This window comes from Phalacrocorax carbo, chromosome 28 (assembly GCF_963921805.1).
Source record: "Phalacrocorax carbo chromosome 28, bPhaCar2.1, whole genome shotgun sequence".
In the NCBI taxonomy this organism is placed as follows: domain Eukaryota; kingdom Metazoa; phylum Chordata; class Aves; order Suliformes; family Phalacrocoracidae; genus Phalacrocorax; species Phalacrocorax carbo.
This window is the reverse complement of record NC_087540.1, coordinates 88,063-101,334: the sequence shown is the minus strand read 5'-3', so window position 1 is coordinate 101,334 and position 13,272 is coordinate 88,063. Positions and strand designations below refer to the sequence as shown.

Sequence of the window (13,272 nt, the reverse complement as noted above, 5' to 3'; positions counted from 1 at the left end):
GTACCAGCTCCATGGTACCTGGAGTTCCCGTTTATCACAGAGCCCGGCCGCGATGCCCCCACACCGCTCCGCCCTCCGGACAACTCCTCTCAGAGTCAGTACGCCAAGTTCTCCTGGCATTGCTGAACATCTAAGCTTACCAGGGAACTTTCACGGAACGGCTTCCTCGCACGTCAGCTGCATTTCACCCTGAAAGCTTCTTCAGCGCTGTGCCTTCTCTAAAAACATAAGCTCAGTGTCTAAGTCACCGCCAGCCATTATTCCACACACCACCAGTCTGGTCAAGGGGTCGAGCACATCCGTCACAATGGGTTAGGACCAGCCTTAGGCTGATTCTGTTGATGCAGTTCAGAATCTTCCTCTGATTTGAGGGTAGGTTTGCTATAGGGGCCATTTCTGGGTAATCGCAAGAAATGAGGCCACCCCAGGCTGCTCTAAATGAGGCTTTGGCTACACATGCATCGATTTTAGGATACCATAGTTACCAAATCTTGAGCCGATCACCAGCTCGGTGTTTGAGGTTAGGGATACTTCATGGATCAAAGGCTGTAGTTACCTCGTATGGATGTTGTGGTTTAACACCAGTAGGCTGCTAAGTTGCTCGACCTCTCTGCCCTGGAGGGATGGGGGAGAGGCTTGGAAGAGTAAGAGTGAGAAAACTTGTGCGTTGAGATCAAGACAGCATAACAGGTAAGGCCAAAGCTGTGCTCACAGGCAAAGCAAAACAAGGAATTAATACACTACTTCCCCTTAGCCACTTCCAGGAAAGCAGGGCTCCCAAGGCCTGGCCCTGGGAGCCCCGAAGAGCTGGCCCAGGGCTTATTGCTCGCCCCACAACCCGCCCTGCAGTCTGCCCGGCTGCCGTGCTGTGACCGAAATCGGGAATAAAACTCCGTAACACCAGTGTAGTATTACGAAGCGGGCATTCTTTATTACGGTGCCAGACGCACAGGGGATAATTCCTCCTAGCGTGCATACCGCAAGGCGGGATAGACAAAGCTTAGCTTGCTCGGTTATATACATATGCATTAGCTTTCCTGGAACTAATTCTAACACTTGCTTCCTAATTACCCGTGCGTTTTAAGCCCCTCAGAAGCCCCCCAAGAGGTATCGGGTGGTCCCTAGTGCTTTGCTGAAGGGGTGTTTTTTCTGTCCTTTCCATGAACTCTGAGTCCTTCTTCCACATATGGTCATGAGGTGGCCCATCAAGTAATCTTGTCACAGCGTGGGGCAAGGTGTGTCGGTTTCACCGGGTGTTGTGACTCTTATCTAGATGGAGGTGTCCATAGTTCCTTCTGCCTTGGTTTCGACTGGCGCCAGCTGCTAGGTCGTTTGCATCCCCGTCACGCTCGCAGAGATTACGTCCTTGAGTGCATTCTTGCCTAGAGGCCCCTCACAATATCAACCTCTGCTATTCAGTTCACAATAACCTTTGTGCCTGACTGATCAGGTGCCGATTCAGATCGGTGGTGGCAAGAATGACCCTCCAGCCTTCCTGCCTGTGCATCCTGAGCGTGAACCCTCTCTGCTTCTTCCCCAGCCTCAACCGCAACAGCCTCTGCTCCTCATCTCTCAACAACATATTCAAGACCACCTGTACCTCCTTCCACTCCGGGTCCTGATTCTCCACAACAGTTTCCAATACCTTCGCCACCTTTGCCGCGTCTTCCCCATACATTCGAGCCATCTCCTTCCAAGCCCATAAGCCTGCTACTGAGAAGGGTACTTGAACCCGCACCCACCCTCCTGGCGGACCCACGGCCTGCCTTAAGGGTGCTTGTAGCACTGCCCCCCGTCTCCTAGTTCTTCCTGCTACAGCACTGACGTTCCGGCCCCCCTTCACTTTCTATTGCTAGCGATAGAACGAGGGGAGATGGCTTCACGCTGCATCGGGGGAGGTTTAGATCGGAGATTAGGAACTGCTTCTTTACTGCAAGAGCGGCCAGGCATTGGAACAGGCTGCTCAGAGAGGTGGTGGAGTCACCATCCCTGGAGGTATTTAAAAGACGTGCAGATGTGGCCCTTCAGGGCATGGTTTAGGAGACATGGTGGTGTTGGGTCGGGGCTTGGACTTGATGATCCTAGAGGTCTTTTCCAACCTTAGTGATTCTGTGATTCAGCACCACCATTTACACCCCCATATCCACTTGTCCAACTTCCCTGTTTCCACACTGATCGTTACCTCCCTGTAGACTTCCCTGTGCCGGAGCCACTAGTCATCCTACATCATCTTCCTCTTCCACCAGCTCCTTGTATTTTACACCTCCTTTTACCAATACTACATGCAGAACAACATCACGCGGGTGGGTGGTTTGTCCCAACATTGTTCTAAGGCCAAAACATTTGCATCCTTACTAATCGATCCGTGATCTTTTCCCCTTTTCCAACCGCTGCTCTGCAACGTGAAAAACCAACCCGCGTATGGGATCTCATCCCATTTTCCTTCTCTTTTGCAAAACATCATCAACCGCACTATGGTATTATTGCATTATAATACATATTATTTTAATATAGTAGTATTATAGTATTATATTTCAAAGTATAGATCGGCGACCAATGATTACAATGCTCAGTTAACTGCTTCCTTGTGAGGGGATCGAACCCACCCCCAGCCCCCTTCCAATGCCTCAGTCAACGCCCTAGAGGTGACTTCTTTAAGACGGTGCCTTTAGACGATTCCCCACCCATATTAAATGTGACTTCCAAAACAACTATCTGATCCGAACATGCAAAAATAAATCCATATTCTGACAACCACGCCAAAATTCAGAGACCAGTCAAGACAAGTGGCCAAAGTGGGGACTCAAACCCCATTCAGTGGGACTCTAACCCGCTTGGTCAACTTCGGGGACTCGAAGCCCTTTCCAAACCGGGCAGGGGACTCGGACCCCCCCAACAAGAAAACATCCTTGGCAAAATTCTTTTTCTCTTAATAACTGACCAAAAGAGCTATGACAAGCACCCGTACTTCAAACCCAATTATCACTACAATTTCCCATTAAACCACCTTTCCCCTCCTGCGCGGGCAGCCCTGTGGCTGGTACGTGAGGCATTCACGCCAGCAAGCGCCTCATTCCTTGACCTCGCCGGGCCTCGAAGCCAGCGGCGGGACTCGAACCCGCGGCCCTGGCTGGCGCTCCGGGCGCGCCCGTAGCAACGTGCTCGTCCGCTGGCACGCGGCCGCAGCGGGGCGGGGCCAGAGAAGGGGCGCTGCGGTGGTTGGCGGGGGGCCCTGCCTGTCCCCGCCTGGCGGGCGCCATTGGCTGAGAAGCCGGGAAGAGGGTGGGCGGGCGCCTGGGGGAGCTCCTGCAGAGCCCGCGCGGGCCGGCGGGCGGGGCCAGCCTCCCTCTTGTGAACTGAAGCCGGGCCCTTCGGCCTGCCCTGGGCTGGGGCCGCTTGCGGAGCCTCCGGGGGCGGCGGGAGGAGCGCTGACAGGCTGGGCCTCCCCTCTCTAGGTTCAGTCTTGGCAATGCTTCCCATCTTCCTCGTTTTTAAGAAAAAAATTGCATACAAGCTCTAACATTTTCCACACGCTCCCGAATTCCCCTCCCGCAGTGTGGAACGTCTTGAGCACCCCGCTTTGGAGACAAATCTTCTACAGTTCTACAGCCATCTCAATTGCCACATCTTTTAGATTTATTTGTTCTTCCTCCCCTTCTTCTTCTTTCTCACGTTTGACATTTTCCTCTCTGGTTTCACCTGGGGCTCTCTGGTTGCGCCATCTTCCCATGAACCTGCACTCGATAAACGCAGGTGTACGCTGGGTTTCCCCAGTTGCTCTCCACAAGAAGTTTGACAGACGGAAAGGCTCTGGGAAGCGGCGCGTTCTGTGAAGAAGAGTGGGAAAAGGAAACGGGGGTGTTAAGAGCGGCAGTGCCATCACCCCGTCTTTGCACGCCGGCCCGGCTGGGGCTCGGTCTCCCTTCCCTCCGCCCCTTCCCGCTGCCCCTTGCTCTGTGCTGACAGTGAGGCCGGGGAGGCGCCCCTGCGCGTGGGGCACCTGGTGTGCAACCCCGCCGAGCTGCCGCTGCCTGCTGTGCCTGCTCTCCCCCTGGCAGGCGTGAGAGCGCCGCGGGAGAAGGGCCGTGCTGTGGTGGGAGGAGAGGACACTGTCCAGCCTGCCAGCAGGCCGCAGCATGGAGCGACGCTGCTGCCCGACGCCTCTCGCCACCAGGCCGCCCTGTTTCTCCACGGCACAAAGACCCTGCTTGCGTGGAGTGGGCGCGTGTGCAGCTGCCTCTGCTGAAGGCACCGGGCGCAGCCAGGGATCTCTCGGGACTCGTGCTCCTACGGGCCTGACCCTGCCCTTGCTACCCTCTTGCTACTACCACCGCGTGCTACTCAGCCCTCCCAAGCCCGCAGGTCTCTCTCTCGTGACGGTGGCCCGGGCCCCTCTGCCCAGGGAGAAAGCATGCGTGCCCTTCCTCCATGGACTTGCAGGCAAACCTGCTGTGCTCCCCGGCATCTCGTCCCCGTGCGTGGAGCGTACCTTCAGAGGGAAGGTCTGAATGGCCTCTTTCGCCACGTTGTACGTGAACGTCCCAAGGAGAGTTTCCTCTTCTCCGTCCGCATCCACTCCCTCAGGGGCAAAGCACAAGGAGAGCCGCTCAGAGTCATCCCGACAGAGAGGCAAGGTACGCGCTGGCTCAGCCCTGTTATCCACCCACCCTCTCCTGGGGCTCGAGCAGCAGCCTAGCACCGGCTATGGCGGAGCTCAGTCTCCGCTTTGAGATTTGGTCAAGAACCCAGAGGTGCTTGGCCAGAACAAACCTTAAGAGGGATGAAACCTCTCGAGCCCCTGAAGCGTCCCGCGAGGGCACTGCAGTGCTCGCGAGAGATCAGGACACAAGCCCCAGAAGATGCACAAAAGCAAGCAGGGCCCTGTCCTGGCTTTGCCCCAGGGCCAGATGCCCGCCAGAAGCGCCCAGCAGAGACTTACAAAGACAGCGACGTCTCTGGGGGCGCTGAGGACGGTCCCAGATGGAGACACGTCTTTGGAGATGTGCTGCACAGTGACGGCAGTCAGATGGACTCGTGCTGGCAACCTGATGACCACCTGGCCCTGATGCCCTTGGAAAGGCCAGCAGTTTCCTGGGGAAACATCCGCCTGCAACCAGAACGCGACAGCAATGAAGTGTGAGAGAGCACTGGGGCCAACACCACTGCCCGCGTAGCTCGAAGCACAGGCACCGGCGTGTCTGTGGGGCCTATTTCAGCTTGAAAATGAGGCGCCTGTGAGGAAGTGCACAGAAGCAGGAGGCCCCCTGCCCTGCCTGACAAAGGGGGTCTCGGTATTAGGGAGCAGAGGAGAAGAGCGGTTACGAAAGCATCCTAGTCAGGCCCTCGCAGAAACACGTCCCTGCCCAGCGGCTCTGCAGGGCACCCGCCACCTCCCGCCTCCCGCCCGCAAAAAGGCACCGTTAGGGGTGAGTGTGGAACCAGGGTCGCCAGGGAGGAAGGCTTTCACCCAGCTGTGGCAGAGGACTGTGGGCAAGATGCAGCAGTTCACCTCTGTTCACCTCCCCAGGGCACCCACGGATCTCTAGCAAGCCCAGCCCTGTGTGAGAGCTTTGGTTTCCAGAACCTGAGCAGCACGGTGGGCTTGACCAGTACCACTGGCCTGAGGGGAGAGCCCCTGAGGTCAGTCCCCAACTTCTCGGGAAGGAAGGACACCTTCCCTGAAGATTTCTGCTACGATACCTGCAAAATAGTCTCAGGAGGCTTGGCAGCGCGGAAGAACCGTAAAGCCCAGCAGCTCCAATTCTCTTGGCAGTCGTAGGTCTCGGAAGTTCTCTGCGTGTCAATGGTGGCACCTGTAAGGAAGGGAGAGCAGATGACTGCTAGAGGCCGCAGACTAGGAGGGAGCTGGTGCTCAGGCAGTATTTGTGACGCCGCCGTCCAGCTCCACGTCTGTCAGTCCTGTCCTCATCACCACGCTGGGGGCGGGGGGGTGCCCGGCTGCACAGAGCAATGACGGCAGCCCCATCCCTGGTGAGTGCTTCTCCCACAGCACCACGAGGAGAAGGTGGGAGGGCTCTGGGAGCCTGCAGGCGCCCACGAGCACGACAGCAGACCAAAGCTGAGGGCTTGGAGCACGAGCAGCAAAGGACGGCCCGGCCATTCCCTTTGCAAATGCAGCGCAGAGGAGCAGAGCCCCTCCATCAGCACAGGAAGACGTGCGGGGGCAGCGCCAGGGGCACCTGTGTGGAGGCCGAGGGCTTGACTGGGAGGGAGCCTGAGCGACCCACTCTGCCACAGCCTTGCTCTTGGACCCCGTGAAGGATTTAAGCTGCCCCATTTTGGAGAGCAGCGCCTGGAGCACGGGCTCCTTTGGGGAGTGCTAGGGGCAAGCGCAGGGCAAGGACTGGGCGGCTTGTGTCCATACCAGAGCTTTCCAGGGCCCAGTCAGACATCTCGACGTAGGCACCCAAAGCCTTCTTGGACGCTGCCTGGTTCACTTCCTGAGCTTCCTGGGAACGCCAGAAATCAACACAGAAAAGGACCACGTCAGCAGGCAGTGCAGCGTGGCTCCTAGCGCCCGCAGAGGCAAAGGGTCAGTGTCAGGAAGGCAAGGCAAGGCAAGCCTTGTCCACAGAGCTGCAAGATTCTCCTGCCGGCATGAGCCGTGAGGACTAGGAAGTTTATCTGTGGCCACGGCCATGGCCATGACCCCAAGGCGTGTTGATGTGGGTCCCCACACCACCGTCCACACCCGCTGTGCTCTCCATGTCAGCTGGGAGAGAGGCTCAGGCCCTGTAAGCCATGGCTGGCGCTGTATGTGTGCCTGGGTCCCACCACTGCCTCAGGAGCCTGCTCAGAGGAGCCAGAGGCACCGGCGCGCCTAGGAAAGGCTCTCAGGAGTCCTCTGCTGCCTGAAGCGGCCTTGTTACACTGGGGCTGGAGAGGGGCCTGTGCAGTGCAGAAGCTCACCCAGCAAGCCCCTGGGGCAAAGGCTGGGTTGCTGCAGTCAGCAGTCTGACCCCACCCAGAATCCTGAAGAAAATGTTCTCAGGGGTTCTGCCCAGCCAAGCCTCCCTCCCCAAAATGCAGGATCACCTTCAAACTGCGGATCTGTGCCCTCAGCTGAGCCACCTCCTCCAGCAGAAAGCGTGTCTTTTGGGTCTCCTCCACCACCAAAACGGGCAAGTTCCTGCACGACAGGAAAGCCGATCCAGTCAGAGAGCGGCCCATCGCCTCTGGGGAGCGTCTGAGCTCAGCAAGAGGAGAGAGAGACACGTGTGCTTCCCCTGCTTTGCCAGTGCTTCCCTTCCGCACCAGGCTGAGCAAAAGGCAAAGGCAGGAGGGAAGTACGGGAGCCCTGGCTGTTAGGAAAGCGAGCGCAGGTAGCACGAGGTCGGCTGACGCTTCTGCACAGAACCAGTTCCAGCTCAGGAAACCTCTCTTACCAAAGCATCTTCAGGTTTGCCGACGACACGCGTGTCAGCTCCTGGGAGGGAAAAATGCTCCATTACGGCATTCGCTACCAGAGTTGCCGGGGCTTCCCAGGAGAGGCTTCCCCAGGAAGGCACAAGCTGCCGCTTCTTTGGGTCAGCCTGCGTGGCAGCAGCACAGCCTGTGATTCCTCCAGCCACTGCCAGCAACGCGTCACTGACCTCTATCAGTCCCTTTGCCTGCGTTGTCCACACCGGCAGCGAGGTCGCGCAGTAAGCACCAGCTGCAATTCACATCACCGAGAGATGGCTATTTTAGCGGAGTTGCTAGCCATCCCCCTGCAGCTGCGTTGTCGCCTGCCTGGTGCCCTGGGGCTGGGCAGCAGGTGAGCCGAGGAGGTGGGGAACGTGGGGTGCAGAGAGAGGACGCGCCTCTGACCGGGAGCCATCAGCCCAGGCTGGAGGGGACTGCGTAGCCGTGGCCTTCAGGTGTGCTCGGTGCCCCAGAGCTACTCCCCATTTCCCCTCACTGCTTCGGTGAGCACCGAGGCTGGGCTGCATGGGCTAGGAGAGGTACCTCTCCATGGGTCCCCCTGCACGGCCCCTCCCGTCTGGGAATCCCCAGCTCAGGCTTGCAAAGAGCTACGCCCTTCTCTCGCAGACTTGCAGACTAAGCAAGCCATTTGGCCCAGTGGCCAGAGCAGCAGCACGGCTGGGAGGCTACCAGTCTTACCGGTAGTCCAAACGCCAGTGCCAGTCAAGGACCTCCTCAGGACGCACCCGCACCACGGGCGTTTCACACATACTGGCCCAAAAGGAAAGCTGGCATCCAGCACAGCCAGGCTGTGTTTGCTCATGAAAACTCACCCAGAGCCACTGGGAGGCACAGGAAGAAGACTTTCAGCAACCTCTTGCTCCGCGGGGCCATCTTTTGCCTGGAAAAGAGGGAGTCCTGTGGCTGTCAGTGCTGCAAGTCTTGGGCAAACCCCCTCACCCGTGGATTTCCCTCTTCAGGCCCTAAAGCCATTGCTTCGCAAGCCTGCTGCTGACAGAGAGCTGACAGATTGGCGCCCAGCACGACCACGATTTCTGTCCACGCCGTTCAACGCTGCCGGCAGATCTTCCCCAAACGAAGGGCTCCAGGAGCACCTTCCAAAAGGGAATGAAAATCATGCAGGGAAGTAGAGAGGTTGAGCAAATGAAGACTGCTTTTCAGTAGTCCTTCTGGGGTGGACCTTGCTCCCTCTCTTTGGCTGAGAGAGCAGGCCGGTTCTCACTTGCAGTCACACAGATTGCTCTTAGGGGTGTTTCTCCGCGCAGCTGGGAAGCGCAGGGGCCTTGTCTGGCTTTCCTTCCAGACCTGTGTGGTCTCTTGCCAGAGCTGGGGAAGACCCTTGCCCTGCGGAGGCTCGGCTCTGCTCCCGAGCTTCTGGCTACACGGCCGTTTGTCCTACTACATCTCCGGGAGGGTTTTGGGGCGCCGCCAAATGTGTGGGAGTGGGGCTGCCAAGGGGCTTTGCTCTTGGCTCTCCCCGAGAACGGGCACCGCACAAGCTTTGGCGCACGAGCGGGAGCCCCGGGCTGCTGGCTGGGGAACACCCTCTGCTCTCCCCCTTGCTTGGGGGAAGGGACATCCCCCTTCTCCCCCCGCCCCCCACCACGGCAGAAACAGGTAGTACGTACCTGGCAAAGACGCGTGTGCTCAGCAGATGTCTCCACAGGGAGACAAGGGCACCTGCCAGATGCCAAGCCAGGCTGAGGACCGCCCCTGGGCAAAAAAGCCAGAGAAAAGTTAGGTCTGTCTCTTGAGGTCTCTTCTCTAGGATGCCCAGCCACACGTGTTTGAGCTCCCTGCGGGAAGGCGGGCACCCAGTCCTACGCACTCCCTCCCTCCCTCCCTGGGGCAGCCTGCACTTGTCCTGCCCCTCGTGACATTTGGCCAGAGCTCTGGCACAGCGCAGCTCTCCAAGTTCACCCCAGGGGACGTCACAGCAAGCAGCAGTGCTGAGCTTACTTGCAATTCCTGTGGCCTTGCTGCGCCACTTGGCAGGCCCTTGCGTGGCAGAGCAGGGAGCCGAGGTGGAAGGGACCGTCACCAGCTCCACCTCCACGCATAGGTTCCTGTGGGAAGAAAAAGACAAATGCCGGTTGCCCACCATCCCCACGCCACGGGAGCCGAGGCGGGCAGGAGCAGCCTGAGCAGAGGCCCTTGACAGAGGACAGGCTGTCCCAGCCCACCCGGCAGCACAGCCCTATTCTGAGCCCGTCACTCCCTGCTCCCTGCCACCAACTGCCCCTTCGCAGACACCTCTCGGTGGCTGTCTGGGCCACCTAGAGCCTGTGCCAATGGGGGCACAGGCTGCTGTCCCCCATCGTGGGCCACCCCCCTCCTCCCTGGTCACTGGTGTTCTCCCGACCCCTCTCCTCCCCGCACAGCTGCCCCACCACAGCTAGGCAGGACCCCGCCTCAGCATCCCCAGAGGGGGCAGTGTCAGGTCCCAGGGGATGGTCTCCCTGTGCAGCAAAATCTCCCTGCGCATCAGGGTGGGCTCTGACCCCTGCAGCACAAGGCTACCCCCTCCCCAAAGGCCCCTGCTGCACACTGGCTTCTGACGCCACTGACTATATTGGGCCACTGCCCTGCTACCCCCCACAACCTGACGCCCCAGGCAGGAGCAGCCCACTTCGTACCCGCTGGCCTGGCAGCAGCTCGGCCCCGCTGCCTCCCCTGCCCGCTCTTGTCTGGCATTAATCCCAACGGAGCCTTTGGAGGCCCCTTGGTGTCTTCCCTGGGGGGCCTTTCTCCTCGCCATCTCTGGGCCAAGGCAGGCTCCCCGCTCAGCTCTTCCCCCTCAGCCCCAGCAAGCGTGGCCTGCCCAGGCAAAACCAGCTCCAGCAGCAGCCACGCGCCGCCTCTCAGCAGGAGCGCACCTGCCCGGGCAACAGCCACACGCATCTGTGGGCTCCTGCCCCACGCGCCACAGGGCTGTGCGGGTGGCCAGCTCTGAGCTCACAGTGGTGGCTCTGACGTCACACTGGGGCTCCCCAGGGCTGAGCCGGGAGGGGCAGAGCGGCTGCTGCCGTCCCAGGCGCTGGGAGCCCGTGCCTGCGGGCGCGCTGAACCCTGCCACGCTCCCGTGCCAGGCGGCTGCCTGGCCTGGCCTGGCCTGCCGGGCAGGGTTCCATCTCTCCTGGGCACCCCCGGGAAACCAGGAAGGGTGCTGGAAAGGGGGCTTTGCTCTTGCCCCACGAGACAGCCGCTTCCAGCAGCGGTTCTCCTCTTGGAACCCTTTTGTGGGCCAAGAAGAAAAAGGGCCAGTAGACCAGAATGTGCTGTCAGGCGCCCAGCGGTACATCTGGTTAACAAGGACTGTTTGTTTCCTTGCCCCTGCTGGTTCTGCCTGGGACATCCCTCATTTGAAATGGCAGCGTGAGCGTGCTCCTTCCTTGTCTTGCAGTGGCCTGGAGGGCGCAGGAGCAGGGGGGCACAGGCTGCGCTCAGGGCTCTGGGCAGCACGGCCCCTACCAGGCTCCCAGCCTGGCAGCACGGGGTCACAGGCTGTACGGAGCACGGCCCCGCCAAGTCCCTCCTCACTGCCCGCTGGGAGCCCCACGCCGGTGCAGGGCCAAGCCGTGCTGGGGCAGTGCGGGGCTCCAGCTACACAGCCATGCCAGCCGCTTTAGCAGGGGAGCACAAGGCGCCCGCTTCCCCCTGGGCAGCCCCAGGCTTGCCTGGGCCCATGGACCCGCCAGCGCAGCGGGCCGTCCAGGCAGCAGAGCTGCCAGTGCCGTTGATGGCAGGAGGGCCCTGGCAGCAAAGGGTGCCTGAGGGGCTTGCGGCAGGCTGGGCAGCTCTCGCACTCACGGGTCAGGGCGGCATTTGGGCGTGATCCTCTGGGTAGGGACGGGCTTCCCTCATCCAGCTCTGGAAGGGGGTTCCTGTGGGAGCGGTTCCTGTCCCTGGAATGCTCCAGACGGGCTTTCCGAGTCAACAGAGAACGTGGCTGCCTGGGACGTCCTTGATGGAGAAGGCGCTATACCCCAGGACGCCATGTCCATGACAGCAACTGCAGGACGGAGAAACAAAGGCTTGCAAAATGCAGCGCCTGTGGGAGCGAAGAGCCTGGCCTTAGCGTTAGATGGTGGAGCCCATGACGGCAGCACCCCAAGGGCTGTGGAACCAGACAGCCTTTCTGGGAAGCCCAGAGGCGGTGGTCCGTCAGAAGGGAACACGGGTCAGGGAGCTCAAATTGGCAAGGGCAGAACAGAACAACCAGGGGCGAAACGCTCAAAAATTCCCCGCCGACAGTAACCGATGTGACACAGAAGGACCCCCAACAGAGAGCAGCGAGATCTAGAACGGGGACGCGCACGGGCGGAGGAACGGGGTTTCCGACAGGCTCTCGACACCCGTTCGACAGAAACTTGGCAACAGCCTGGGTGCCGGGAAGGTGCTAGGCCAAATTGTTCCCTCCGCCCCTGCGGCCCCACTACCGGGACAGTAAGGGAGGAGCTCCGAAGCCTGGGAGCCCCGAAGAGCTGGCCCAAGGCTTGTTGCTCGACCCGCAACCCGGGCCTGCCATCTGCCCGGCTGCCGCAGTGTCACCGAAATCAGGAACAAAACTCCTTAACATCAATGCAGTGATATCCTGAAGAAAATGCTCCTTTTGGAATTCTCCGCTGAGCCACAAGAACGAACTACGTGAGCTTGGCAAAACAGAATTTGATGGCCAGAGTCGGGAACTGAGAGATAGAGAAGCACTTGTTTTACCACTATTTCCTTGAGGAGAGCTGAGAGACTGATCAAAGCAAACATCCCACCTCAGAAGCCGCTGAGAACTGGGCAATAAAGTGTATAGGTAAGGAGAAGAACTGGTTCTTCCCCCAGAGGGTGGTGGAGCCCTGGAACAGGCTGCCCAGGGAGGCCGTCACGGCACCAAGCCTGGCGATATTCAAGCAGCACTTGGACAACGCCCTCAGAGGCACGGTGCGAATTTGGGCTTGTCCTGTGCCGGGACGGGAGCTGGACTTGACGGTCCTTGTGGGTCTCTTCCAGCTCAGGACATTCTGCGATTAGACGCAAACTGCACAGTGAGGAAAAACCGAGGTCTGAGTAGCGAATACAAAGATTTCTGAGGTAGCACTGACGTGAGCCAGTTCGCTCCTGGGACACAATGTCATATGAACACAACAGTGCTGGTCTTGGGCCCCAGCTGGCTTTATGTTTTGACTCCTAGCTCATGTCACCTGTAAAAACAGGAGCTGAGAATTTATTATAAAGAGCATAATAGAAGAAACAGCTGAAATGAAGGAATATTCTCGGGCCAACCCTGAAAAACGCTAACAACTTTAACTTTCCGTCCCTACAGTCAGCTGGAATCTTACAGTCGCCAGCTAAAATTCAAGTCTGTCGTGGTTTAGCGGCAGCTCAGCCCCACACAGTCGCTCGCTCACTCCCCCACCGGTAGATGGGGCAGAGAATCACAAGGGTAACGCTCGAGGGTTGGGATAAGAACAGTTTAACAATTAAAATTAAAAGAAACAACAACAGAAATGCAATGTAAAGGAGAACAACGAGAGGCACAAAGCCCCGGGGGAGGGGGGGGAAAGGGAGGGGAGAGGGGGAACGAACCGCCAGAACAAACTGCCCGCGCCGCAGCCGCGCGCCGCCCGCCGACCCGACGCCGCGCCGCCTCCGCGCTGGCGCTGCAACTGCCCCCACCTCAATATATTGGTCATGGTGTCACATGGTATGGAATGAACCTGCCATTGGCCAGTCGGGGTCAGCCGCCCCCACCACGGCCCCGCCCCTCCCAGCCCCCCCCTACGCGGCAGAGCGCGGGAAGCCGGAAAGGCAGCCGCCCCCCCCGGTGAGGAGAAT

The 13,272-nt window shown here is 59.3% G+C and overlaps 2 protein-coding genes across 3 annotated transcripts in view; one reads left to right on the top strand and one right to left on the bottom strand.

Moving 5' to 3' along the window:
* Nucleotides 1-906: 906 nt before the first annotated feature.
* Nucleotides 907-11,662, bottom strand: LOC135318019 (SUN domain-containing protein 5-like). Of its 2 annotated transcripts, XM_064474824.1 has the most exons (12): nt 11,257-11,662; nt 9,406-9,512; nt 9,075-9,159; nt 8,259-8,326; nt 7,614-7,675; nt 7,407-7,447; nt 7,057-7,150; nt 6,386-6,470; nt 5,701-5,813; nt 4,940-5,107; nt 4,490-4,579; nt 907-3,827 (listed from the first exon to the last, which is right to left on the bottom strand). In XM_064474824.1, exons 4-12 carry the CDS (start codon nt 8,317-8,319, stop codon nt 3,696-3,698), a joined length of 846 nt encoding a protein of 281 aa, XP_064330894.1. In that variant the 5' UTR covers nt 8,320-8,326; nt 9,075-9,159; nt 9,406-9,512; nt 11,257-11,662; the 3' UTR covers nt 907-3,695. The 2 variants fall into 2 exon arrangements, with proteins under 2 accessions (XP_064330894.1, XP_064330893.1); XM_064474823.1 differs by lacking the exons at nt 9,075-9,159; nt 9,406-9,512; nt 11,257-11,662 and having other exon boundaries at nt 8,125-8,267.
* Nucleotides 11,663-12,859: 1,197 nt separating this feature from the next.
* The window catches only part of LOC135317963 (voltage-dependent L-type calcium channel subunit alpha-1S-like), a 52,453-nt gene continuing 52,040 nt past the window's right edge, over nt 12,860-13,272 (top strand). Inside the window, 1 exon segment of the mRNA XM_064474701.1 lies at nt 12,860-12,893. Within this exon segment, the coding sequence (XP_064330771.1) occupies nt 12,860-12,893 (34 nt within the window).

Bases quoted from the DNA above. Each gene is read 5' to 3' on its own strand.
- LOC135318019 (XM_064474823.1), bottom strand. From the start codon at position 8,248: ATGAGCAAACACAGCCTGGCTGTGCTGGATGCCAGCTTTCCTTTTGGG. The intron at 5,108-5,700 runs GTATCGTAGCAG...TTCTGGTTGCAG, and splicing joins CTCCTGAGACTATTTTGCAG to GCGGATGTTTCCCCAGGAAA. The intron at 4,580-4,939 runs GTAAGTCTCTGC...TTTGCCCCTGAG, and splicing joins CCAGAGACGTCGCTGTCTTT to GGAGTGGATGCGGACGGAGA.